The sequence below is a fragment of the Mya arenaria genome, chromosome 17, assembly GCF_026914265.1.
Source record: "Mya arenaria isolate MELC-2E11 chromosome 17, ASM2691426v1".
Classification (NCBI taxonomy): Eukaryota; Metazoa; Mollusca; class Bivalvia; order Myida; family Myidae; genus Mya; species Mya arenaria.
The window spans coordinates 26,870,383-26,896,836 of record NC_069138.1 but is presented as its reverse complement, the minus strand read 5'-3'; the positions used below and the strand labels follow the sequence as shown (position 1 = coordinate 26,896,836).

The following is a 26,454-nucleotide window of genomic DNA, read 5'->3' as shown; positions in this document are numbered from 1 at the left end:
CGCCATCACGCGAATGATCGAAGGGAGGACATCGAAGAAGAAATGTAAGAAAGGAGAAATGGGAAGACGCACCAACACTAAGACCTAGACGCGACGGTTGGCTCCTTCGCCTCGTCCCTTCGCTCCATTGATTGCGTATTTTCGCACTGACGCGTCTTTGCCTTTGCTCCTTCGCCTGCGTACTTTCGTACTGACGCGTCTTCGCTTTCGAGCCTTCGCCTGCGTACTTTCGCACTGACGCGTCTTCGCCTTCGCTCCTTCGCTTGCGTACTTTCGTACTGACGCATCTTCGCCTTCGCCTGCGTACTTTCGTACTGACGCGTCTTCGCCTTCACTTCTTCGCCTGCGTACTTTCGTATAGACGCGTCTTCGCATTCACTTCTTCGCATGCATACTTTCATACTGACGCGTCTTCGCCTTCGCCTGCATACTATCGTACTGACGCGTCATCGCCTTCGCCTGCGTACTTTCGTAGTGACGCGCGTGTTCATACTTTCGTACGTACCTGTCTTCGCAGTTGTGTCGTCGCTCCTTCGCCTTCGTACATTCGCCCCATTCGCCTTCCGTTTTACGATTATTTAACATGGCTGACGCTATTAATGTTTCAATTCGCAGCAAGAAATCCTCGTGCTTTTATCAATGAGCGTGGGCAGAGAAATCAGCTGAAATACTTTCATCTGAGATGTAGCTCTAAATCAATGTTTTGGCTTGGGATTATTAAAACTTGCAATGACCCAAAGAGGCACAAGTCATTGCACAGGATTGCAATCGGTATCAAGGAAATGCACACAATTATATTCGTGTATCGATGTATGTTCTATAAAATATGTAGAATCCCAGTGGAATTGAATTTAACTCATGCGGACAAGGGACGGGTAATCGTGAAGCATATTATGGATCGCCGTGCACAAGAAAGACAATTCGGACAAATACTTGGTACCACTGTAAAACGATATGTTTCCTTTGCATTAATAATGCACTGTTTTCGTAGCAAAACATGATTAGTCAATTTGTTTTTTTAATAATTATTAAGCGCTTGCGTATAGGAAAGACGAATGGGGCGATGGAGCGAAAGTAGGATAGTACGAAGGCGAAGAAGCAAAGGAGTGAAGGCGAAGAAGCAAAGGAGTGAAGGCGAAGACCCGAAAGTACTAAGCGAAGGAACGAAGGAGCGAACCTTACCCTTTTCTCTTTCGCACTTTCGTATTTTCGACTTCGTTTCTTAGCAATCGTCCATTCGTCCGTTCGTGTCTTCGCATCCGTCTCTTCGCGTCTGCACGTAAGGGCGAACACACGATGGCCCTAACGGAACACGGTAGTTTTTACAATAGACAAAACCAAACTGTTTGTGAAACCCATTTTATAAGATTTTCAAGATATTCTGCAGCAAAAAAAGGTAATTGAGTACAACTCAGTGGGTTGTGTAAAAACATAATATCTTTTGATGTTATGTGGTAAAATTAGTCGAGATTGAGATTGAGATTTGACTTAAGTATTGGGGCCTGACCTTTCTTATTCCGAAAACAGACGAGCTTAGAAACAATTTAATATGAATGTTATCTTATACTAAAACATGTGTCCCATCCACTTGGAGGCAGCCGTTTGTTTTAAAGTGACTCTCTTATTCAAAATCGATAAAACACATTTACAGCAAACATAAATTTTGAGTGATACACCTTTAACTACTTACTGAATAATGCATTATGGAAAATATCAATTACTGGTAACAATATTATAACCGTGTATTTCATAGCAGAAAGCGCAAAAATATCAAATGATTGGTGAATGCTAAAATATTGACTGCAGTCTACTATCATCTTATAAGGAAGAAATACCGTGTTTTCTGCACATTTCTTTCAAATTAAACTCGGTATCCTTCATAAGAACCATTGTTTTCGACATTTGTTCATCCTTTTTGATATACACATGTATAAAAACAATTGTATTAAATGTGTTAAATTTTATTTGGGAGTAATAGTGCATCTTTAAATAGTCCTGTAGATTCTACAAAACAAAACAAGAATATGAGGTTCTGCCGTTTTATTCCTTATTGTGTCTGTTTCAAATTTTACAAGTCATAAAATAAATAATAACAATCATTATGATGATGATAATGATGACGATGATGGCAAATATAAAAACGAATCTGTAACAATTATAAAATGAAAAATGAACATAAAACAATATTTACATCTAAGACATCATCGTTAACGAAATGATATATTTACAGTGAGTTTCATTAATTAAATACATAAAGTAGAACATAATTGTATGTGCCTTATCATAACGTGAAAAAGATCGATTTTTTCGACTATTTGTTTATTGAAACGAACATTATGTGTGTTTTGGGTTCTATTTAGTGTTCGATTAATATTAATTATTAACAGCTTGATTTTTCATTGCAAAGTCACCGTGCATTCTAAATGTCAATTACCTAATAATATATAAAGTAGCACACATTTTCGTAATTGGTAATTTGTCATTGAAATAATAGAGCAATATGACCTTCCAAAACATAGCTGAGGACAATAATGCAAATTTTAAAAACATGTTACGAAAATAGACCACAACTGCGTAGAAATGTGTATGGTAGGTCGGTTATGGTCAAGACAGTGCTGTGAATGACTTAGATTTCTAATGGCACCTTTGTTTCTATAAGCACCTATGATCTGCACTTCCATAATACTCCTCAACGTTAGTCCTTCAATTCGCACATATATGACATAAACATACATTATATAAAACGCTCCCAGCATTTTTTGAAATATATTACCACGTTTCTGGTAACTACAAATATGTACAGTCGAAACTCGCTATGTCGAACTCTGTTACCTCGATTTCCGTTTATATCGAACTTTCCTTTAATATTTTGGATTAAGTTAGACATGCTCTGTATCTTGGTTATATCGAATTTCCGTTATCTCGAAGTGTTTCCCGAGGACACAACGACTTCGCCATAGCGAGTTTTGACTATATATCAGTATGAAGCTGCAATCTTAAAAAAACAAACAAGCAGAAAACAATCGTAAAGGACTGAAACAAAAACATGACGCTTAAACCTTAAACATAAAATTAACAAACATATTCCAGAACTCATAGTTAAAAGGCTTTTCAATCTCAACTAACGGTAGCCAAATATGTTGTTAGTAAAGTCAGCAGTCAACTAATGGTAGCTTATCTCTTGTAAAAAAGGTCACCCTTAACTAAGGGTAGTCTTTCTTCTGTATTAGACTGTTGACTTGCATTGCGCTGTCGACTTAAATGACATAGACAAAATGGAAAGGAATTCTGTATTCAAGGGAACGCACTATAGTAACATTATCATTGGTAAGCTAAAACATTATTCATTTAAATTTCTCAATTAAAATTCCTGATAAAAATACATGAATACATGTGCACACATATACTGTTTTACAACAGTTTCATGTCATTTTTAAACACATAACAATTTTCATCAAAGTATTAAGATATATTATATACTCGTGTTCAAAGACATTGTCAATATAACACAAATGCTAACTAAGAACTAGTAAAATCAATATTTGGCACATCACACCTTCATTGGCGTAGATTATTTTCAAAGTATCACAAATAAGGCAATGATTATATCGTCCTCGTTTCTACACACGAACATTATACATGACGAATAGCACTTAGTGCAGTGTTTTGCACATTCAACATTCAATTTGGTGTAAAATACAGTTTTTTTTAAATGCACGGTTTGGTTTGAACATTGGTGTAATACACAAGTTGTTCTTTTTACATTTGTTTAGAACACTAATTTTTGTACATTGGTGTCATACACAGTTGTGTGTATTGGTGTCATACACAGTTGTGTGTATTGGTGTAATACACAGTTTTGTACATTGGTGTAAAACACAGTTGTGTATATTGGTGTAATACACAGTTGTGTGCATTGGTGTAATACACAGTTGTTTTAATTGGTGTAATACACATGTTTGTACACTGTTGTAATACCACAAGTTGTTTGCATTGGTGTAATACATATAGTTTATGTACATTAGTGTAATACACACATGTGTTTAATTTGGTGTAATTCATACCGATTTTTACATTGGTGTAATACACAGTTTTTGTACATTGGTGTAATACTCTGATTTTTACACTGGTGTAATACAAAGTGGTTTTGTATATATGTTATACACAATTTTGCACATTAGTGAAACACATACACGCCATCGAGTCCGTCAGTTTATTTCACACAGTTACCCAGGCTGGTTGGTACAGTGATGCATTCAGCGCCGCTTGGTACAGTATCGTTATGCACGACTTTTCGTGCATTCATATGCGAAACGGCTCAATATGAGTGTTGTTTATACAGCAGGATGATAGCAATTGTTGTTCTCGTTGCTGCTGCTGCATGTGTTTCTATCGGAGGACTTGTTTCGGATCCACAATTCCGGTTATGCTCTGTTTCATCGACAGTCAAAAAGCAAACTGATTGTCTGTGGCCATGATTTCACATAGCCTCTGTCGTTTGTAGAGCTCAGATGTTCACAAATGGACCTGACCACTTAATGGCATTGTTAAAAGATGGTCAGAGTCATAGGGAAAATTGTCCATCTTAATTATTTATTTCACACTCCATTTATCGCGGGGGCTAGAAGAAATCGTACACCTGAGGGCTGACATACTTCGGTCGTGGCAGTGCGTACCGTCCATCGTTGAACAGTGTTTGGAGCCTGGAAAAAACGGCCAAAGACATTTTAGAACATAACCTTACCAGGCGTTCTAAAATTCAGGAGTTATAATCCTAGAGCGCTATTTACTTCAGACTATTGTACAGTTGAAAATATTGATTATAGCTTTAAAATTTGCGTCGAAAACAACAGAAAGATCTTTCAGATAAACTTAAAAATGAGTCTGGAAACAATTTCAAAAGGGGTCCAAGCCCTTAAGTCTGCTTTTGGCATGAATCCCTTACGCTCAAACAGACCCTCGTCTATTTTTCAGGATTGACAATTATCAGCTGTGTTTATTTTTTATTTTTTTTATGAAAATGCTTTCCAAAAGAGTATTTACATGGTGATGGTACAGAGGTTGCAAACAGCTTTCACAGACTCAAACCAATAAAAATTCCATAGGCGCGTTTCCGTTAATGTACCTATAGTTCAATTTTTGGCACTGATGAGGCTTTTTATAGCCATAATTTTTTATATATCAGTAGGGTCGTTTTTGGTCATTCAATTCACGTGTACATGTATGACAATCCTGTAACAGAGGCATAACTTACCTTCGTCGGTATTCGGAGCTCTCGAAGATGGAACTGACGGGGGGAGGCCAGATTGGGAGTGGAATCGGCGCAGGGTCACTGGAAAATACAACCATTATCGTCTTAAAACATGTTTTTGATAAAATTTTGATACTCCTGATTCAATTTTACATTCATCGTGATGTATTTTCAGTTGGATTTACATGCTAGATAACGTATTAATCTCATACGCACTGTTCTCCCTTGACAAGCACAGACGATCCACGTACAAACATATTTTTTATTATAATAAATGTTTGAATGACGTCACATGATCACGTGATAGCTGTACATTAGTAAGTCAAAGGGAAGTAATCGATGCGTGGAGTTTGTGACGGCATGTGCAATTTTTTAAATGTTTACATAAAAGCCGAAATTTAACTTACTAAAAAGTGAAATCATAGACAATGTGCCATTGACATCATACTCACGGTTCTTTATTCTTGTTTGTTTTCCTCCACCTGCATATGACGACGGCGATGGCTATGGCAAATACGATGAAACCGCCCGTCCCGCTCATCGCCGCAATCAGTATCACGCTCGAGTCCGCCTTGGGGGTCACTGAAAAACAGGGTCATATTAGTCAGGGTGAGGAATCACGTGACTTAAAGGGGTTCTCACATTGATCACCACGGGTCACAACCAATGTAAACAAGCAAGTAAGTGATGATAGTTTTTTAAATAACTTTTTTGGCCGAAAAAATGCGAAAAAGTTCTTGGCCTATGAAAGACTTTTATCTGCTTTTACACGTGTGAAATATTTAAGATTTGCTTGTATTTTAATGATGCAATCCTTGGTCAAAATTTCAGAACTGTTCTACGAAATTCCGTCAAGTTGAAAATTAATGTACATGTAGTTACTCTACACAACAATATTAATCGATCGCCAACGTGTAAATTTCCAAAAATATATGAAAATACATGGGTTGTTCATGTTGTTATTTGCCTATCGGTTTCGCGTCATCATATGGGCAAATAACAATGTTAGATATAGTGACAAAATCAGTATAATGCTTAAGAGATCACATAATAAATCCCAGTCTTTAATAGGAGGAATACCATCACTTTAACCAAAACATCTGCATATAGCCTTACATTTCTGCGCGCAGACGACATCTTCACCGTCCCACATTTCATTATCTTGACACGTGCGAGTGGGCGTTCCCTGTGTAACTTCAAAACCATGGTCACACGTGAACGTAGCAACGCCCCCAAGCGAATTGTTGCTTTGGGTTTTGTTACCATTCTCTGGTATGGCTAAGTATGGACATCGGATGACTGTAACAAAATAAATCATCATATCAATAAGAAATGCATTTGCGTTCTTATTTTTGCATTTTTTCAAGAAATATCAACTTTTACTCAGTCTATAAAAACTATGTTATACCTTTAAGCGAGAACTACAATTCCGCGAATCGGATGTGTCGCCTGTCGGGAACGTCCATATTTTTTAAGGAAAGGTCACCATGACCTTGACCTATGACCTCAAATCAAGAGAGGTCATCTACTGTACATGACTAGTGTTCATACCAAGTTTGAAAGACTCTTCACCAAGATTTTCGAAACTTATTGATCGGTAAACGTTTGACGCCGACGTCCTTCGGACATTGCATTTCCTATGTGCCAGCCATGCATCACATTATTATTTTATATATAATGATGGTAATATCGATATTGATCAAATCTACATCAAATTACTAGAATTCTTAAAAAAATACCTTTTTGACTAAGATTGGCCTGCATCTGTTTGAAACTCTCCGTAAACTGAGCAGTTGACTTGGCTATAGATTCCTTCTTCGTAACAGCGTAGTCATAGCGACACATGATGTTATCCGCACACACGGCGTCCGTGTCGTTAGGCAGGGACAGCTGGTGCTCGTCTATAAACAATGGAGTGAACTCGTCCGGGGGCGTGGCCGGGGGATCGGACATAATGGATTCGTTGGCAGGAACCAACCCTGGAATGACAGCAATAAACAATTTCAAATTTCGTCGCTTCCTTGGTTTTTACATGGAAATATGGAGCAACGGTGTGATTATGGACTTGCAAAACTTGTGAATACTACACACTATGTTTTAACTGTATACCACTTCTTTTGGCGAAGTTTTTTTCTACTTGTGAAGCTTCTGAAAACTATCGAGCAAAAAGTTGTATACATACATGTCATTCCAAACCGGAAGTGGATATCCCGCATGCTGGAGTCCGCGGGGATCGGCGCGTCCGTGTAGCGCGGCCGGAAGTCGTCACGGGAATCTCCGTTGTAGTTGCCTAGCAACCCACGAAGGCTTCCTAGAGAAAAGACAAGTAAATGTTCATTTGAAATGCTTATCATAAAAATTCTAAAGTAATCAAGTAATATAATCACTTGGATGGTTAATATATAAATGACCATTCAAGCTGATTAAAACTTTGTAATCATTGTTCAAAGTGATTTGACCATATGACTAAGAAATCAAGCCTCAATGATTCGTATACTTGGCTGGATTTCTCGAAACATCGGATAACTCGAGCTTTACGGATGGTCCCGCTCGTCCTCGACTTGCATGCCTAGTGGAAATGATCATTTAGTGTAAGTTTATACTACAAACTGTCTCGTTATGTTGGTAAAAGTTGTCATCGATGGTAATAATGCTGGTATTAAGTTAATCACCTATTTCATACTATCTAGCAAGCGAGTTCTCATATATACAGTCGAAACCCGCTATATCGAAGATGTTGGGACCTCGGGAAATACTTCGAGATAACGAACACTCGATATAACCGAAACATTTATATGGTTATCATATATTAAAGGACTAAACGGTATAGTACTGAGGTCGGAATTTAAAACGATTACCACGAGAACGTCGTTGATCATATTAACTGGATCCTTTCAAAAAACCGTCGAAGGTTTATCTTAAATTCAGTTTGCATACTCGAAACCCAATATCATCGATAGACATGCATTACTCATCGTTTATATTGGGCGGTCCATTTTCTAACTCGTGTTAAAAATCACGATGTTAAACACATATTACCAGCAAATGACTAGAATATTAATCAGATTAAATTTGCGGGAAAGCGACATAAAAATAAGCAAAACATATCTTGTTAAGCATATGATGTATTAACCCGAAGTCCCGCTATTGCTGAACTATTAATTTATAATTGAGGCAAGGATATGACAAAGAATTCTGACAAAAATGATTTATGTATTCAATTTACGTTTTATCACATTGTGCTAGAAAGAACAGCTTTTTCTAATTACTGGGCTGTCAGAAATTTATGTTTGGACAGGATTTGATCGAAACGGAGAGTAATCTTGCCTTAGATACTAAGCATAGTCATTTGGTATATAGTATGTATATTATTGATTTTGTTTCAGATTAGGGGATCAGGTGGCATCCATGGCCTACGAAAATAGCAGAAATTATTTGATCCAAATTGGGTGCTTCTTACTAATCTACAAACCACGGTTCCCTGTAACCAGCCACTTATGGAGTTCTATCCCAGCAGTTTATTCTGCAGAGGAGACCGGGTACCATACTTCATTACCACGAATAATAAATCCCCGCCAGATACCCCTTTATTTATTCAAATACAACTATTAGTTCACACAGTAAACCCCGTCCAAACCCTTTTTATGGGACTTTTCTCACCGGTGATGATGATGAGGTCGGGCGCCAACCATTTCCCCCCCTGCGAGCCCCACAAATTATTCCTCAATATATTCCCCATTGGATGGCCCAAAATATTACAAACCCAGAATGGACCCTTAATGGTACCCCAAAAATCCAATCAAGATAACCAAAACCCCCTTTTACGGAGTCTTCACTCACTTGTGATGACAGTGAGCTTAAATTATTCCACATTGTATTCCACATGGTGCCCCCAAAATCCTGGTTCCCCAATCAAGATAACCAACATCACCTTTTACGGAGTCTTCTCTCACGTGTGATCACAACGAGCTTCATAGATGATTCCAAATTGTATTCCCTATTAGGCGCGTCAAAATACTAAACCCCAAGAACAGACCCTTTACGGTACCCCCAAAACCCCGGTTACCCTCAAGCTACCCCAACCCACCTTTTATGGAGTCATCCTTCACGCGTGATGACAGCAAGCTCCACAATTTATTCCACATTGCATTCCCCATGGGGCGCCCCAAAATACTTAAACTACAGAACGAACCCTTTTTGGTGCCCCCAAAACTCCGATTCCCCTCAAGGTACCCCAACTCACCTTTCATGGAATCCTCGCCCACTAGTGTGATAATGTTTAGAAGGTCGGGCGTCACCTGGACCGTCACGGAGACACTGACCGGCTCCAATACGACCAGGAATTCGCCCTCGTCTGTGTGCGTTAATGAAATGTCTGTAATGCAAAATAATAAAGGATTAATAGGCCGGAAAAAGCGCCATACAGCTTAAAAAAAGTAGCAAACCGTTCCAGAAGCTGGAATATGTATTCTTACGCTATTGAACTATATATGGTGTAATAAAATGCAACACAAACCTGAAATTGTAGTAAGGCTAAATGAAACCCATGCTACAGTGCATTTCGAAATGTGGAAGGTAGGCATGTATGTGTGTATTAAAAGGGGAATTTAGCCTTGTCACCGGAAGATGCGAATTTAGGGCCATGGAATAATTAATGTTGAAGCACATAGAATCTGAAAAACGCACTAAATTGTAAACCTAGAGAACTTCATTTGGCATATAATTACTTTTAAATTGTGAGGTAGTTGAAGGTGTGGTTATCAGGATGGCGCCGTTCAGAAGCACCTCGTGGCTCGGGGTGCCCCCTGGGGGCTTCCGGATCTCCAGGCTGTCCGAGCCCGCCGTCCGCACGCCCACCGAGGAAAATACTGTTGCATTTTGTAGATCGCCTGAAATGGTGGAGTATAACTCTGAAGAGATGGAGAATAATTTCGACGTTCAACAGTTTACAAATGAGTATGTATTTCCAACATCCGTAAAGACTGAAGGGACATTTTATGCGACGGTAAGTCCATATGTTCTTTTTCCTTCATTTCGATTCGAATTAATGCTATATAAGAACATGAGAACGCGCATTGTTTTTTTTTTTTTGGCGAATATCACCATGATCTTGACCTTTGACCTACTGACCCTAATATCAATAGGGGCATCTACTTGCCAGGAGCGATTACTACATCAAATTTGAAGACCCTACACGTCGTTCAAAAGATTATAATCGGAGACGGAATGGTGACGACGAAGACACGTGTGACAACCCAGACAAAATCTAACCCACAATCTTAAATATTTGGATTATAGTTACCATTTTTATCAGTCGCCCTGATCGCTCGGACCTGAATCACAGTGGATGATGCTTCGTCCATGACTAGATAGAAATCCCCGACCCCGTTAAACGAGTAATTTCGACCGTCTAACGTCACAAGGTGTGGGTCGCCCGCCGCTTGTGCTGGAAATAATACAGAGAATCTAAGACTGATGCTGGGGAACGTAAAATCACAACAATTATGAAAAATCGTTGTTGCGGTTTGTCTGTTACTTGTATTGGAAATTACCAAGAAAGCCGCGGTGCGAACGCAATCGCTCGTCTGTTGTGTTTCAGTCGTAAAAAGAAAATAATGATAAAACCCAGCTTAATGGTCCTCTTCTCATGTGCGAATTGTCTCTGGCAACATATGTACGCACCGGTTTTTGGGGGACGGAAGTGAGGATTTAATTACAACAAGGCTATAGGTATATATCTGACTATAATTTCGATATTTTACTTCGACCCCGCCAGAAAATCATAGCACTGAAAGCACTTACGTTGGGGATAACCTTTTAAAATAAATTAAGTGTGCTTGTCTTTTGAATTTTATACACAAGGGTTTGAAATCATGTTGCAATTATTCGAATGGAGTTAGAAATATATATGTAAGATGTGTAACTTAGTACCAATCTTTGCTCAAAATAACTTTGAATATAAGCGACCGATGTTTAATGTCGCAGGTTACAATATTTCATCTTATTTGAAATGCTTTAATTACGATTAAAGTAATATGAGTCACCACTGCCTTTGTCAAGGACGAGAAATTGCAGCGATTTTCTTTTTGAATGTGCAAAACACCTTTCCAAATTTAAGATAACCTATTTGTCAAGTTTATCATACAAATAAATATTATTTGACATTTTAACAAATGCAATATCATGGGCATCATATTTATTGGGCGTCGTTGAAATGCAATACGGATGCGAAAGAAAATAAATCAGAGACTGATAAAAGCATTTAAGGCAAGTGATGAATTAAAAAATTATAACTTAAATTGGGATATTTTAAACCTATACAACTTATATCCAAAGAGATCTGGAATAATTTGAATAACTAATTGCAATGAGCCAATATGATTATGGGCGTGATCAGAATGAAAAATCTGCAAAAGTCCTCATTAAAAATTAAATTTGACATTAAATAGATGAAAATAGGTCAATAAAGTTTCAAAATCAGGATTCCAAAAACGCCCCACTGTCAAATACATACAATAAACGTCAATCAGGGAAATTATTGTCCACAATTTATTGCCCATTTTCCTCCTAATTAGGCTGTTGATTAAAACAAATTCATTTTATTTTATTGAAATCCATTAATATTTAACTGCACTATTTGCCAAGTCATATGGATAACAAAAATATTGTGAACAATTTATGGCCACCGCAAATTCCAAGGAACAATATTTGATGTCCTTTGAAGTTAATTATCTAAAACACACAGAAAATGAACCAATGAACCACTGAGAATGGCGACGATGGTGGCTAAGGAATGAAAAAGTTCCCGCATAGTTGTTTTTTCCAATGCAAATCCAATGAGCTCAACATTTCGTACAAAAGAACGGACGTCAAAAAACCTCCGTTTTACTCATATCAATATGGGCATGTCTCACAGGGTATGGGCATTGCTTCGAATAAGTGTATTGTCAGTTATAACGCGTGTACTATGTTTCACGTGAATACCTGGTATGGTGTTTAATAAATGGGGCTATGGACAAGGTAGATATTTTACACGAGAACGCCGACAGCACGTACAACAACAACATCGAGGCTTTTACAGTACCCCACCTCGTCTTCTCCCCCCAAAACGACGAGTTACAGAGCAATGCCGCTGCCGCAGACGACAATGACAACGACGACGACTACGACGACCACGACGACTACGACGACCACGACAACGACGAACACGACGACGATAACCATGACAATTGAGTAAACAAAATGGCAAATGGTTGCATATTTCGTGAAGATATATAAAGATAGTAATGGTTGTAACTGTCACAAAGAAGTATTACAAGAAATAAACTATTCCTACCAGGACTAGGAGCGGAGTAATTTTGGCACGTTGTAGCTGGGCGGTAGTGTATAAACTTCTCACACAAGGCGCTCGACTGCTGGCAGCAATGGACGCGAGGGAGGATGTCCTGCTCAAAGTACGAGAAGAAGGGGACGATCCCGTCTCCCTGGGAACGGATGTGGTAGCGCTGGTGGGTCCCTGCCCCTGGGCTCTCACGGATATCCATAAGGTTACCGCCGCCATCATAGCAGCAGGTCTCCCCGCTGTCTGTGGCGCTGCAGACGTGATTAGTTAGAACATAAGAAAGGGGTAAGTGACTCAGTGAGTAATCTTTTGCTGTGTTAATTAATGAATATATGGGTAACGCCTTCCGAAGCAATACTTAGTTTGGATTAATGTTGTCAGAAGTAACGCTGTGTTCATTATTGAATAAATGGGGGACGCCTTCTAAAACCAGACTTAGTCTGGATTGATATGGTGACATACTTAAAGCGTACATCAAACTTTGAAGGCACAGCGTACATCAAACTTTGAAGGCACAGCGCATATCAAACTTTGAAGGCACAGCGTACATCAAACTTTGAAGGCACAGCGCATATCATACTTTGAAGGCACTGCGTAAATCAAACTTTGAAGGTACACCGCACATCAAACTTTGAAGGCACCGCGTATATCAAACTTTGAAGGCACAGCGTACAACAAATTTTGAACACACAGCGTACATCAAACTTTGAAGGCAAGGCGTACATTAAACTTTGAAGACACATCGTACATCAAACTTTGAAGGCACCGCGTACATCAAACTTTGAAGGCAAGGCGTACAACAAACTTTGAAGACACAGCGTATATCAAACTTTGAAGGCACCGCGCACATCCAACTTAAAGGTACCGCGTAAATCAAACTTTGAAGACACCGCGTACATCAAACTTTGAAGGCAATGCGTACATTAATCTTAAAAGGCACGGCGTACATCAAACTTTGAAGGCACCCGTTCTGCAATTTATACTAAAAATTTCGATTTAGGATCTAGATTTCGATATATTCGTATATCCATGTACAAACCTTTTTATATTCCGTCTAAAGCACTTATGAGCATTTGGATTGTATTCACAGTTGTTATCACTGTTTTTAGAATTATCACAGAAAGAATCCTTGTGGAAATGTCCGACGTCTCTTTCGGCAATTGACGCCACACAAGGACAATATGGCGAGTGTATATCCACGCCTGGTAATTTTTGTTCCCTCTCTATCCATCGTTCACACCACTGCTGCGAGTTGTCTGTACGATTCGCGGTACTCCACTGTACGGGAAATACGTCTGACCAGATACACACGGGATCTCTGCAACGGGAATTAGCAGTAAAATATAGGGCATCTTTCTTTAAAAGCATTTATTAAAACAATAAGTTCAAAAATACACAAACATATGACCTTGTCTGCAATGTGAAGAAACGTACATTAATTATAGTTGCCAAAATATAAATATGTTTCCTATTTTTCCGAAAAATATGTATCAAGTGATAATTTTAAAACCGTTTTGTTGCAAATTCGAAATACTTTCATTTCTTGCAACAACTGATGGAAGGATTTTCTTGTCAACAGTTGACTCTTCAGGAATGTTAAGCCTTGTTTTCTTAACTAAACAGACTGGTCCCATAAATTAAGGGGAAAAAACACACACCAAGAGTGAGTTACTAGTAAGTGAGCTTGTCAGGAAGTGGAATTATTTAAATGTTCAGCGCTAGTTTCCGTACTATGTACTTTACGGGCACTGTCGCTAGCGACACAAAGATTTAAGTGCTTTTATACTCATAAATTTTATCAGCTCACGCATCAATGATATCGTAAGATTGCTTTTTCGAATTTTTTTTTAATTAAAATGATGACAATAAAACTTATCTATTTCGAAAGTCGAAACTAAGAGCTTTATTTTTAAAATCAGTCAAGCCCAAGTTTATTTCTGGTTGCAAGTAAAGTTTTCAATCAGATCTGTGTGAATTTGCAAGTAAAACTTTTGCATCAGATTTGTGTCACTCAATAAATGTTTTATCTGAAATGCTTGATCATACGATTTTCCTCACATGGCCGTTATAACATGTTCTATATGAGCTAAGTAACATAGTTTCATACACAATTTAAACACAGTCGAGCCCCGTTGGCTCGAACTCCTAGCTTATGACTGGCTAAAATACCTCGAACCTCGGAAAATTCGAGCCAAGCGGAAATGTTTAACGTCAGTTTAAAGAAATCGGTCATTTACATCTTGTTCGAGCCAATGAGGAATTCGAGCCAAGCGAGCTCGAGCCACCGAGTTTCGACTGCAGTTCTATTTAATAAAATAACATGATTTCCGACTTGTATTCACAGTAGCAATATTTTTTGCCACAATATTTACAACACCATAATGCCATGTTGTTGGCAATAAACTTGTCATGGAGACAGAAGATCGTGCTAATATTTACACAATATCGCTTGTTTATACACCATTTTCATCTGTTCCTATTTCTGGACATGCAAAGTTTGATCCAAAAAATGTTTTAAACAAGTGTTTATTCAAAATTAATGTTGGTATGAGGTTCACGATCTGGTCTGACACTTTATAAGCAACAGTAAAGTTTGCAAACATCAATCAATTATTCAAAATATGTTTTATATAAGTTAATGACATTGCTATTTTGTAACTCACTGCTACATTATTCATTTATGTTTATGCGATTTAGGTAAAATAGATCAATGATAGCGCCGTTTTCATTCGTAAATTTTTAAAATAATTCATTGTAGTGTTTTCACGTTTATTTTGTATTTATAAATCTAAAATGATTGCCATTTAAGTGTATCATTGCATAAATGATTAAGATTTCCAAGAATAAAGTCATAAAGTTTAACTGCTAAATTAAAATTACTACGCGCTCTATCATTGTAAACTGTCCATATACATTTGAGGTTGTTTTCGATGGAAAATGACTGAGGAGTTCCGAATGTGTCTTTGAACAGATATCAAAAAATCTATAAATAGCAAAGCGTACGTACATGTGAAAATGGTGGTAGGGCCAACACAGCTTAATGACTAGAGTGCTGAGATTGCCTCGCGGGATGTCCATCCGGAACTGGCGGTGGGTGGCCCCCGGATCCACACTGTAGTTGCCCACCATGACCATCTCCGGCCGGGAACCTGACTCCTGGAATAGAGGGTTATTGGATTGTCAGACACTATAGGACAACTATAAGTCAATATCTGGCACGATCATTATTTTCTATTACATCACTTTATTGCACTATTAATTTCTATTAGGCCTAAAAAAATTGTTTGGTTAGGGTTACATCCTTTTCAAAAATAGGTAGGGTAGGTAGGCTTTTTTTAATTTATTTTTTATTTATAGGCTTTATATAAGAATGTCATTTTCATCATTGGAGAATGGTGTTAAAGTTATCTTCTATATAAGCAATTAAGGTTTTAAACTACATATTGAAAAGCAAAAAAAAAAGAAAAAAATATATATATATATTTTTTTTTTTAGTTTTTCATTTTTTTTTCAAACTGACTATAAAAACGTTAGGGTCGGCGCCTATTCCGTAGGTAGGGTCGGGTAACCCGAACCAAATGTTTTTGTTTTTTTTAGGCCCTACATTACTTTATTGCACTATTTTGAAAAAAAACCATCTCGAAATAGAAGACACTTAACCAAACATCTCTTACAGTATATCTAAGGAGTTGGACCTCTTTCTGGATGGAGGCAGGCACGTGGTCCACGTCTTGCCAGGAAACGGTCACCATCCGCCCCGACCACCAATTATCCGGGGCTCGCCTCGTCACGAGCGCAGGCACGTTCATTATATGGACTGGAATAAAGGATTAGCCGATGATATTTTCACAGCGTGGTAGACAACGGTCACCATCAGCCCCGCCTACCAGTTATTCGGTGCTAAACCCGCCAGGGTCACATTGACGTTCATTATGTGAACTTGAACAAAGGGAGACAATTTAACTAAAGTGCATGATCGTACTGAAAGTAAGACATGACTTCACTACACATTTTGAAAAAAAACACACTCACTAATTGACTGACGCAAGTGTTTCGTTTTCATAAGCTAAGCTAAGCCCCACTTAAAATTCGCATACGGAAACTATGGGTAGGTTGCAAGTCTAGTGATACTGGTGTCCGCCTCGCGCACAAAGAATCGGATACAATTACTGGTGGGCAGAAGAAAAACAGTTTGTTTTACCCGCAGAAACCGGGGGAAGAATATGTGTCCGATTTCATATTTAACTTAGTGAATATAATTTCTTCCAACTGAACTCAAATACAAACATACACATAAACTAAATATTCTCACACTTGGTAAATGAGGAAAGTAAGATATCTATCGAACTCATTATAAGTAAGACTTACAAGTAAAATGGGAAATTAGATTTCGTATGAATACATTGACAGTACTCTTTTTAAGTTCAAACTAGCATGAAGAGGACTCGTAACATTCAATTAAAATTATCAGGAAAATATCAGAATTGACACAAATTAGGACAAAGGGCGAAGTAAAATTCATTATCTTACGGGAAGAAAATTAATTATGTTAATGATATCATAACTTGCAGGTCAAATGCTAATTACTTGTCAGTGAAATTTAAGACTAAGATATGTTAATGTAAATTTTATTTTATTTTTAACCAAAACAGAGATTAATCATACTCAAAACCTACACATTTATATTAAAACATACGCCGCCTGACACAAAATGGCCAGTTACAGAACTCATTATTCCCGGTTTCTAAGAAATCGGATGAATTTCATGACGGATTTCGCTGGCGCCACAATTTTCAGCAATAAAATGTCATATTTATATTTAACATAAGACCATAAACTTATCCATTTTTAGAATTCTTTAAAAATACTCAAATTTAATAAAGTGTCATCTATATATAAAATTATCCATTTTTAGAATTTCTTTAAAAATACTTAATTTTTCAAAATTTCTACGCAGTAAACCGCGCATCAGGCTGTGAGTAATTACAATACTAAATCACGTTTTCCCGTCTGTTCTTCACCTTGTCAGATCTGAGCAGACACATTAAAGATACATGCTTTAATATTAAAATTAGTGTAAGGTCTTGGATAGGCGTAAAGCATCTAAATACTATGTAATAAATGATAGGGACCAGGGGCCCGTTTCAATAAGATATCTTAGTCGTAAACTTTGCGTAAGAGTGCCTAAGTGCTGAAGGATTGTCCTGTTAGCGCAGTAGTTAGTGCACTCCCTTCTCACCTAGGCGACCTTGGTTCGATTCCCGGCCTGGGCCCAGTGAGTTTCGTATTTGGTCGCCAAGCCGGACAAGTGGGTTTTCTCCGGGTACTCCGGTTTCTCCCACAAGACAAGACCACACCCTCGCGCAACATTAAAATAACAATCGTTTGAAAAATAAGTTTAAACTAAGAACGCCCAGGAACACTGGTAAAGTTACGGGCGGAATATATGCGATAAATGCCATTACGATATTTTTTAGTGAAACTCGGTTACGCCAAAAACGAGAGTTTGCATGGAAACTTTAAGCCTTAACCTTACGATACGTGTTCAAATGAGGCACAGGTTCTGTTCAATAATGATCTTAGTCGCCAAGTAAAATCATCTTAAAAGTCATAGTTCTTTGCTTTGATAATACATGTGAATGTACAGGTAAAACCCATTGGCGCGATATCGCTTGGCTCGACTTCATCCTGGGCTCGAACTTGATGTTAAGCCGATTTTGTTTTACTTTTTGTAAGCATTCCCGCTTGGCTCGATATTCGTGAGGCTCGAAGAATTTGGTCGCTCAATCTGACATCAAGCCAACGGGGTTCGCTTTATATCAGTAAATAACACTTAATACACTATAAGATTTGAAAACAAAGTTGTAGAAATGGTTTAAAAACATACAAAAGTGAAAAGGCGTAGCTTACCACTGTTGAAAATGACAGACGAGTCGGTATCGTTCAATACAAGAGTGAGCTCCCCTGTTCTGAACAAGCTCGGCATGACGCAGATGGCCACGCTTGCGTCCAACTCCACCTCACACGGGAATGTCACCCCCAGGGACGGGATAGAGGCTTCAATAACCTGACCCGCTGTGAAACAGGGGCCCCGTAGTGTGATCGCCTCACCCCCTAGCATTGACACCGTCGTTGGGGATATAACTAGATCAGCTGAAATAGAACGGTGAAATAAGAACAATTATGAATCATTTATGTTTGCATTTTTTCATAGTATAAATTGTAGTTGTGTGGCAAGAATAAATCTCAAATATGAGTGACAAGGAAACACACAGGCTAGTGTTCACTGTTGAAATACAAATTTATGACATTTTCCATTTTAGTAGATTTACAAATTTTGAGAAAATTTGATAATTATGAAGGGAGTGCAATCTTGTAAGCTTGACTTAAGATTAAATTGTCCGCCCCTCGTTCTTTCGCACTTAAGTTCAACAGTTTGTTTACATCCGAAGCGGAATTTTGAATTTCATCCTCCCTGGTTTTTATTATGAGCAGTGTTGATAATGTTTGATATGATTTTCTTGCTTTATTTCGGTATTTACATAACACTATTTATTGCTGAATTATATTTGTTCTTTCATATGCTTGTATGGAGGATTTTTGGCGGCCATTTCATATGAGTTTATAATATATTTGTTTTACTTAAAATTCACCTTTGCAGCCATTTTTTAAGCCAAATTAAAAATTAGATTTTACATCTGTGTTTTGTTCTGTCTGTATATTTCTGACAGCAATAATCATTGAATCTATGATGTGGACCCATGATTTCGTTCACACATGGATTTTTTGTACTCGATTTTCACCGTAAAACAACAAAAAAACACCAATTTCTCACATTTAAATCTCACATTTAAACCACAATTTTATGCCACTGTATAATATATAATATATTAAAGCAGTTTGATTTTATTTAGAATTTATTACTCAGCCTGACTTTGCATTATTATATGTTGAATACATATAGAGAGATGCGCATGCCTTTGCATGTAGAATACAGTATAGACTATGTTTAAGTCGTTGGGACGTCGTGAAATATTTCGAGATAGCGAGATTTCGATATACCCGAAATACAAAACATGTCTTACCTACCCAAAATATTCGACATAAACGGTACATCGAGATAACAGGGTTCGACATAACGAGTTTCGAATGTAATTTGTTTCGAAAGATCGATCATTCAGTCAATAAAATTACGTCTTTTTGCACGAACTTTAAAGTTTTTCTTATTGTCTTACCACACACACAGATAAGAATAAAAGATTTTCCGGAAGAGCCTTCACTTTATGGGCGTTGATCATTCATTTATTATAATTGACAACACGATATAACCTATTCATCATTCCAGTAGATGTTTTTTTGCGAGAATTCAAATGGCTTAGCTATTAAAACATAGAACTTGTTTTTTGCATTTAACAGTTTGGTAACTCGGTTCATCTTGTGAATATTCCACCTGTTAACATGGGCGTATGGAAAGAAAAACTTATGATTTCCCTAAAACATAAGATAACCCGAGTGATTACACAACCTCGGAGATAGTCTGTTACGATTATTTCAATGGAGCACTTAAAATCCAGTTTTAAAGCTTTGTAAAGATTTGAAAATACCTAGAGCGCTATCTATAGACTGTTAACGTACTTCCAGGTATATTTATAACTAATCCCATGTGTTTTTACACAACGTGAAAACTAATGGCGAATGGTTGTAAACGCTATTTTATTTTTCCCTCAACCTACGGAGGGAGAAATCTCCAAAAGTATTCTTAACCAGAGTTATGTAACTTGTTGCACCGATATGTACAATCATTTTAAAGGCGTATGCCAAGTTACATATTAATACATCGAAGGCATTAAGAGTTAAGGCCAAATGTAGTTTTGAGACATCAAGGACGTAACCAAGATTTTAGCATTTGATGTAAAATATCAATTTTATTACAGAGATTACTAACATGACGTGTACGGATACATGTACATATGGACTACTTTTGTGTATTACGTCGTCAAGATATGTGTACATTGTACAGATCTAAATCACTTGTACGGAAGCACGAGGAACGTGATTTACGCGAGTATTAATTAGCCTACAAGTTAAAATAAATATATCGCAAACGACCTTTAAACACAACCGCGACTTGATCAAGTACACGTACAATAATTAAGTGCTTAGCAACCATCGCATTTCTTCTAAAATAGACTCGCAACAACAAACAAACTTTTAAACAAAAATGTGTAAAGAAAAACAACCATAGTGACACTCATTGGTATACGATCAAAAAGAAAAGGTGTTTTGAGAAAAAAAAATGTATTTAGCTCCAAATTGAAGACACACGCTGTTTTCTCAAGAAATTATCTGCATTTTGTATACTAAGAAAAATATTTCTGATGGAGACATTGAACTTCACGTTTTTCCAGAGCCGAATTACGTACGAAAGAAATTCAGACAGGGGGAAAAGGTTTATCTTGATTTACCAAGCAAACAAAAATAGGTGTTGTAGGATTTATAAATATCCTGAAGGAAAGCGTATACAAAGAATATATATCTTGGAATGACAGTAATGTTTCAAAGAAAATTAAATGTTAAGTAAACGATTACACTGTGCAAAATATTTATGTCTCATATTTTATTATTTTGTCTGTCGGAAAAAAATACACTAAGCGAAATATTTATGTCTCATTTTTTTTATAATTTTGTCTGTCGTAAAGATACCGCAAATACAGCTTACCTCATATAATTGATATTCTGGGGCGTTATTCATAATACTTTTTAAGTCATTTCCTAACTTAAGTCATTTTCCTAAACTTTAAAAAAAAACTCAAATTTTATGATAAAAGTATGTATTTTTGATAAAATCAATGAAGATAAAGTATTTCGAATATTTTTAAATTATTATTATATCATATGATAAGCGACATCCTTAAATAAGGAATTAAAAATAAAACTTACGTTAGGAAATGACTTAAGATGGTTTATGGATACCGGCCCTGAATTCCTTTACAAAACGTCATCATTAGCCTACATAGTAATATCATTAATCAATGAATATTATTTACTCGCGAAAGTATAGTATATCGCTCTACTTATGGAGAAACACTTTCAAATGGAATATATTGTCAAATATGATCCTTATCATTTATAAAATACACATTAACATTAGGCCTGGTTCTTTTTTACAATCGTGTATTAAGTTAAAACAGGTTTATATTTAACCATGATTCACAATTAACTGTTTACCTATTAAAAATGCATCGTTAATTAATTGTTTAATGCATAAAATGTTGTAAACCGAGCTCTATTTCTCGATATGTTTTAGTAAACAATACACAAATTGTAATGGAGCGAATCTAAAAAACACAGCTGTAATACCAGGCGTTTTCTCGATTAACTACCTTTATCAATTTCATCCGAATGAAACAGTCATTGAGGACAAGTTCAATACATGTGTGCATTGGCATTGTTATTCTATAAGATACTGGTTATTGCGAGTAAGTTAACTAAAGAACGGAGCAACGCAAAAAGCGCTCTTACCGGAAGGCCAACAGCTGATATTATTGACGTCCGGTCCATCTATTCGGAACACGTAGAGGCCAGGGGCGTCCACGTTGGTGGTGGTGGATATGTTGAGGACGGCCGGCGTCCCGGATTGGGGGATAATGTAGTATCTGTCCCCGCCCGAGTGGAAACCAACCTGTAAAAGGAAGTAGAAATATCAAATATGACGTCATGTTAGGGCTATTGCACAATGTTACGTGAATTCATATATATCACATAATGTATAATTATTGTTACATTTAGGAATTTATTTCACCTAACGAAAGTATAATAGAAATATGTATGGGTTTACTCTATATATACATGTTACACAATACGACCCGTGCTCGAGTAAAACTGGGTCACGAGTGTGTGTCCTTGCGCGGAACTATTTCTGGAGATCGGAACTATTTCTGCGAAATTGACTGTTCCTGTTTTGTTAAATGTATCCTACTCGACATTATTTCCTTAAGGTCTTCAAATGAGTTATTACACAGAGCTATGTTTTACAGAGACAATTCGTCAGGTAGCGCATGTGTCCATTCACGAAACTACTTTCTCCGGTAATACCGGTATATAAATAAATTGTATCCATACAACTGCGCGGAGCTATTTTTTTCGGTGCAAACACCAATACACGTGTTTTGTGGAAACCTTAAATTTGACGAATGTTCATGCTTTTTCTTAGGCTATGAGAAGACACGTGATCTTTCCTATTTACTTCGTATTATTTATCATAACTAACACATATGCTTTGGTGCAGTTTTCGAAATGTGTTCTTCGGTTTTTTGAAGCATTTGCATGTTCTTATACGGTATTCAGATATAACTATGTTTTATGGAACTATTTGTTTGCCAATAAAAGTAGTTCATCAGTTATGCATGCGATTACATAGCTAACACAAATTAGATGTATTTTAGGAAAAAATATTTCAAGGTCAAAGTAGAAAAAGGCCTGCGCTCAGGTATGCTCAGTTTTCGGTACTATTTCATACTCCTGGTGTTGATCCTAATTGATACGGTGGTCTCAATGTGTAATTCCAGTGTGTGTATCCCACGTGATGAATTGCGTCATAATTACTAAGTCAGAGGGCAACATTTTGCTTCGTACGAAGACTCTAAACAAAGGTAACGTCAGTATTTCTTCACAATTTTAAATGAAACATAGTGCAGTCTACGCCGCTTACGGAGCCCACATTCGGTCTTTTACCAGAGTTTGATTGAGAGTTAAGTTTCTTAAAACACTTCGACAGACCTTTTCACAAAACGTCCGTCTGACGGCCAAAACAGTATTTTGGAAACCGGTTCGTCGAAGTGTGTGGTGAAACTAATCACCTTATCAAACTCCGGAAGTAAAACGAATGCGTGGCTCTTTAAGCGGCATAGACTGCCCTTTGTTTCATTTAAAATGATGTAGTAAAAGAAAAGTTATCTTTGTTTTAAGTCTTTAGTTTAAGCAAAATGTTGCCTTCCGATGTAGCATATATGACGTAATTCATCACGTGGTAAACGCACACAGAATTCCGTAGTTACGAACATCCAACATGTTAAAGAGGTAGCGAAGCACTTCTTGGTTCGTGTTTGGCGCGTGTGCTTGTGGACTTCTTTTTGTGCACTACGTCATTAAAGTATGTGTTTGTAAATAATACAAATTCAGAATGACATATTATAGGGCAAAAAATATGGTTTGTTTAGGGTTGCATCCTTTTCAAAAAAAGATAGAAGTAATTCATGGGAGTATCAGCAAGCCTACAAGTTCACATTTAAAATTCAACTGCAATTTTTACACACACGTACAAGTACATAGCCATACGTACGTATACACAGCTAGACGTACTGTTACGCGTACAATTAAAAAACTACACGTACATATACACAGCTACACATACTAGTACATAGCCACACGTACATATACACAGCTACATGTACAAGTACATAACCGACCGTACATATACACAGCTACATGTACACGTACATAACCGACCGTACATATACACAGCTACATGTACAAGTAAATAACCGACCGTACATATACACAGCTACATGTACACGTACATATACACAGCTACATGTACACGTACATATACACAGCTACATGTACACGTACATATACACAGCTACATGTACACGTACATAACCGACCGTACATATACACAGCTACATGTACAAGTACATAACCGACCGTACATATACACAGCTACATGTACACGTACATATACACAGCTACACGTACAAGTACATAACCGACCGTACATATACACAGCTACATGTACACGTACATATACACAGCTACACGTACAAGTACATAGCCACACGTACAAGTACACATCTATACGTACAAATACATAGCCACACGTACATATATAGAGCTACATGTACAAGTACAGAGCTACACGTACATATACACAACTACACGTACATGTCCGGAACTACACGTTCAAGTACACAGCTACGCGTAAAGTACACATCTATACGTACAACTAAATAGCCACACGTACATATACACAGCTACACGTACATATACACAGCTACACGTACAAGTACAGGTACAGAGCTACACGTACATATACACAACTACACGTACAAGTCCGGAACTACACGTTCAAGTACACAGCTACGCGTAAAGTACACATCTATACGTACAACTAAATAGCCACACGTACATATACACAGCTACACGTACAAGTACACAGCTACACGTACAAGTACACATCTATACGTACAACTACATAGCCACACGTTCAAGTACACAGCTACGCGTACAAGTACACAGCTACACGTACAAGTACATAGCCACACATACAAGTACACAACTACACGTAAAAGTACAGAGCTACACGTACAAGTACACAGCTACACGTACAAGTACACAACTACACGTACAAGTACACAACTACACGTACAAGTACACAGCTACGCGTACAAGTACATAGCTACACGTACAAGTACACAGCTACGCGTACAAGTACATAGCTACACGTACAAGTACACAGCTACACGTACAAGTACATAGCTACACGTACAAGTACACAGCTACGCGTACAAGTACACAGCTACACGTACAAGTACACAGCTACGCGTACAAGTACACAACTACACGTACAAGTACACAGCTACACGTACAAGTACACAGCTACACGTACAAGTACACAGCTGCGCGTACAAGTACACAACTACACGTACAAGTACACAGCTACACGTACAAGTACATAGCTACACGTACAAGTACACAGCTACACGTACAAGTACATAGCTACACGTACAAGTACACAGCTACGCGTACAAGTACACATCTATACGTTTAAGTACATAGCCACACATACAAGTACACAGCTACACGTACAAGTACACAACTACACGTACAAGTACACAGCTACACGTACAAGTACAGAGCTACACGTACAAGTACACAGCTACACGTACAAGTACACAACTACACGTACAATTACACAACTACACGTACACGTACATAGCCAAACGTAACAATACATAGCCACACGTACAAGTACACGTGTTGTTTCGCAATTTCTATATTAATGGTACAAATCAGAAAAAAACATGTACATCATGGTGGCATTTATAACCATTACGTAATATATTCATCCCGGATATGGATTGATTTGTTCTGCAGTATGTTTACATAATAATGAGGCGACAATTCACATCCGCATTAATTGTAGAGAAATCCACGTCTCAAATTCACATAGAGTTGTAACATGCTAATACAACAAAAACATTTAATTAATATCTTTTACACTGACATATAATATTTTTATTATGAAGTTATTAATACAATCCGTCAAGATGGTGTTTATATATGCATAAACGGCAATATAAAATTCAGGGGCGTGAAACACCGACATATTGTTCGAAAGCTAATCAAAGAACGCACCGGGTCGTATAAAAACACAAATATAAAAACCATTAAAGGCAACTGCGGTAGTTGAAAACGCCCTGACTTTTTCATTGATGTGTCATCTTGATCTTATATCGGAGTTAAGAGATTTTTTCAAATGGGGTTGGGGAAAAAGGTTGGGGTAGGGGCGGCGGAAGGGGCCTAATTGTGTCAAAATGTTGTTGTTTTTTTAAATTTGGTAAAACTATTAATTATCTACTTATACTACTCTATTGATCATAAACTATTTTGACTTGATACTATATAATTGTATATTTAATATTACTATATAATTGTATATTTAATATTACTAAATAATAAGGTGTTTTTTATCAAGATAAAACCGTTTTAAATCCATGAGAAGTTTGGCCCAGATAGATTAAAGCAACAGAGTAACTGAGTTTCTCTAGCGGTGCTCATGAAATATTGCAGATAACGTCGA

At 37.3% G+C, this 26,454-nt stretch overlaps 1 protein-coding gene across 1 annotated transcript in view; it reads right to left on the bottom strand.

Annotated features, from left to right (window-relative positions):
- Nucleotides 1–2,025: 2,025 nt before the first annotated feature.
- LOC128224020 (sushi domain-containing protein 2-like) overlaps nucleotides 2,026–26,454 on the bottom strand; it is a 60,769-nt gene continuing 36,340 nt past the window's right edge. Inside the window, exons 5-19 of the mRNA XM_052933615.1 lie at nucleotides 22,116–22,275; nucleotides 18,504–18,746; nucleotides 16,268–16,410; nucleotides 15,601–15,749; nucleotides 13,633–13,911; nucleotides 12,588–12,844; nucleotides 10,554–10,697; nucleotides 9,979–10,140; nucleotides 9,495–9,626; nucleotides 7,434–7,562; nucleotides 6,991–7,230; nucleotides 6,368–6,550; nucleotides 5,704–5,833; nucleotides 5,255–5,332; nucleotides 2,026–4,703 (exon numbers count right to left, since the gene is read on the bottom strand). Coding sequence (XP_052789575.1) covers nucleotides 4,622–4,703; nucleotides 5,255–5,332; nucleotides 5,704–5,833; nucleotides 6,368–6,550; nucleotides 6,991–7,230; nucleotides 7,434–7,562; nucleotides 9,495–9,626; nucleotides 9,979–10,140; nucleotides 10,554–10,697; nucleotides 12,588–12,844; nucleotides 13,633–13,911; nucleotides 15,601–15,749; nucleotides 16,268–16,410; nucleotides 18,504–18,746; nucleotides 22,116–22,275 — 2,511 coding nt within the window. The 3' untranslated portion in view covers nucleotides 2,026–4,621. The remainder of the gene's footprint in view (nucleotides 4,704–5,254; nucleotides 5,333–5,703; nucleotides 5,834–6,367; nucleotides 6,551–6,990; nucleotides 7,231–7,433; nucleotides 7,563–9,494; nucleotides 9,627–9,978; nucleotides 10,141–10,553; nucleotides 10,698–12,587; nucleotides 12,845–13,632; nucleotides 13,912–15,600; nucleotides 15,750–16,267; nucleotides 16,411–18,503; nucleotides 18,747–22,115; nucleotides 22,276–26,454) is intronic.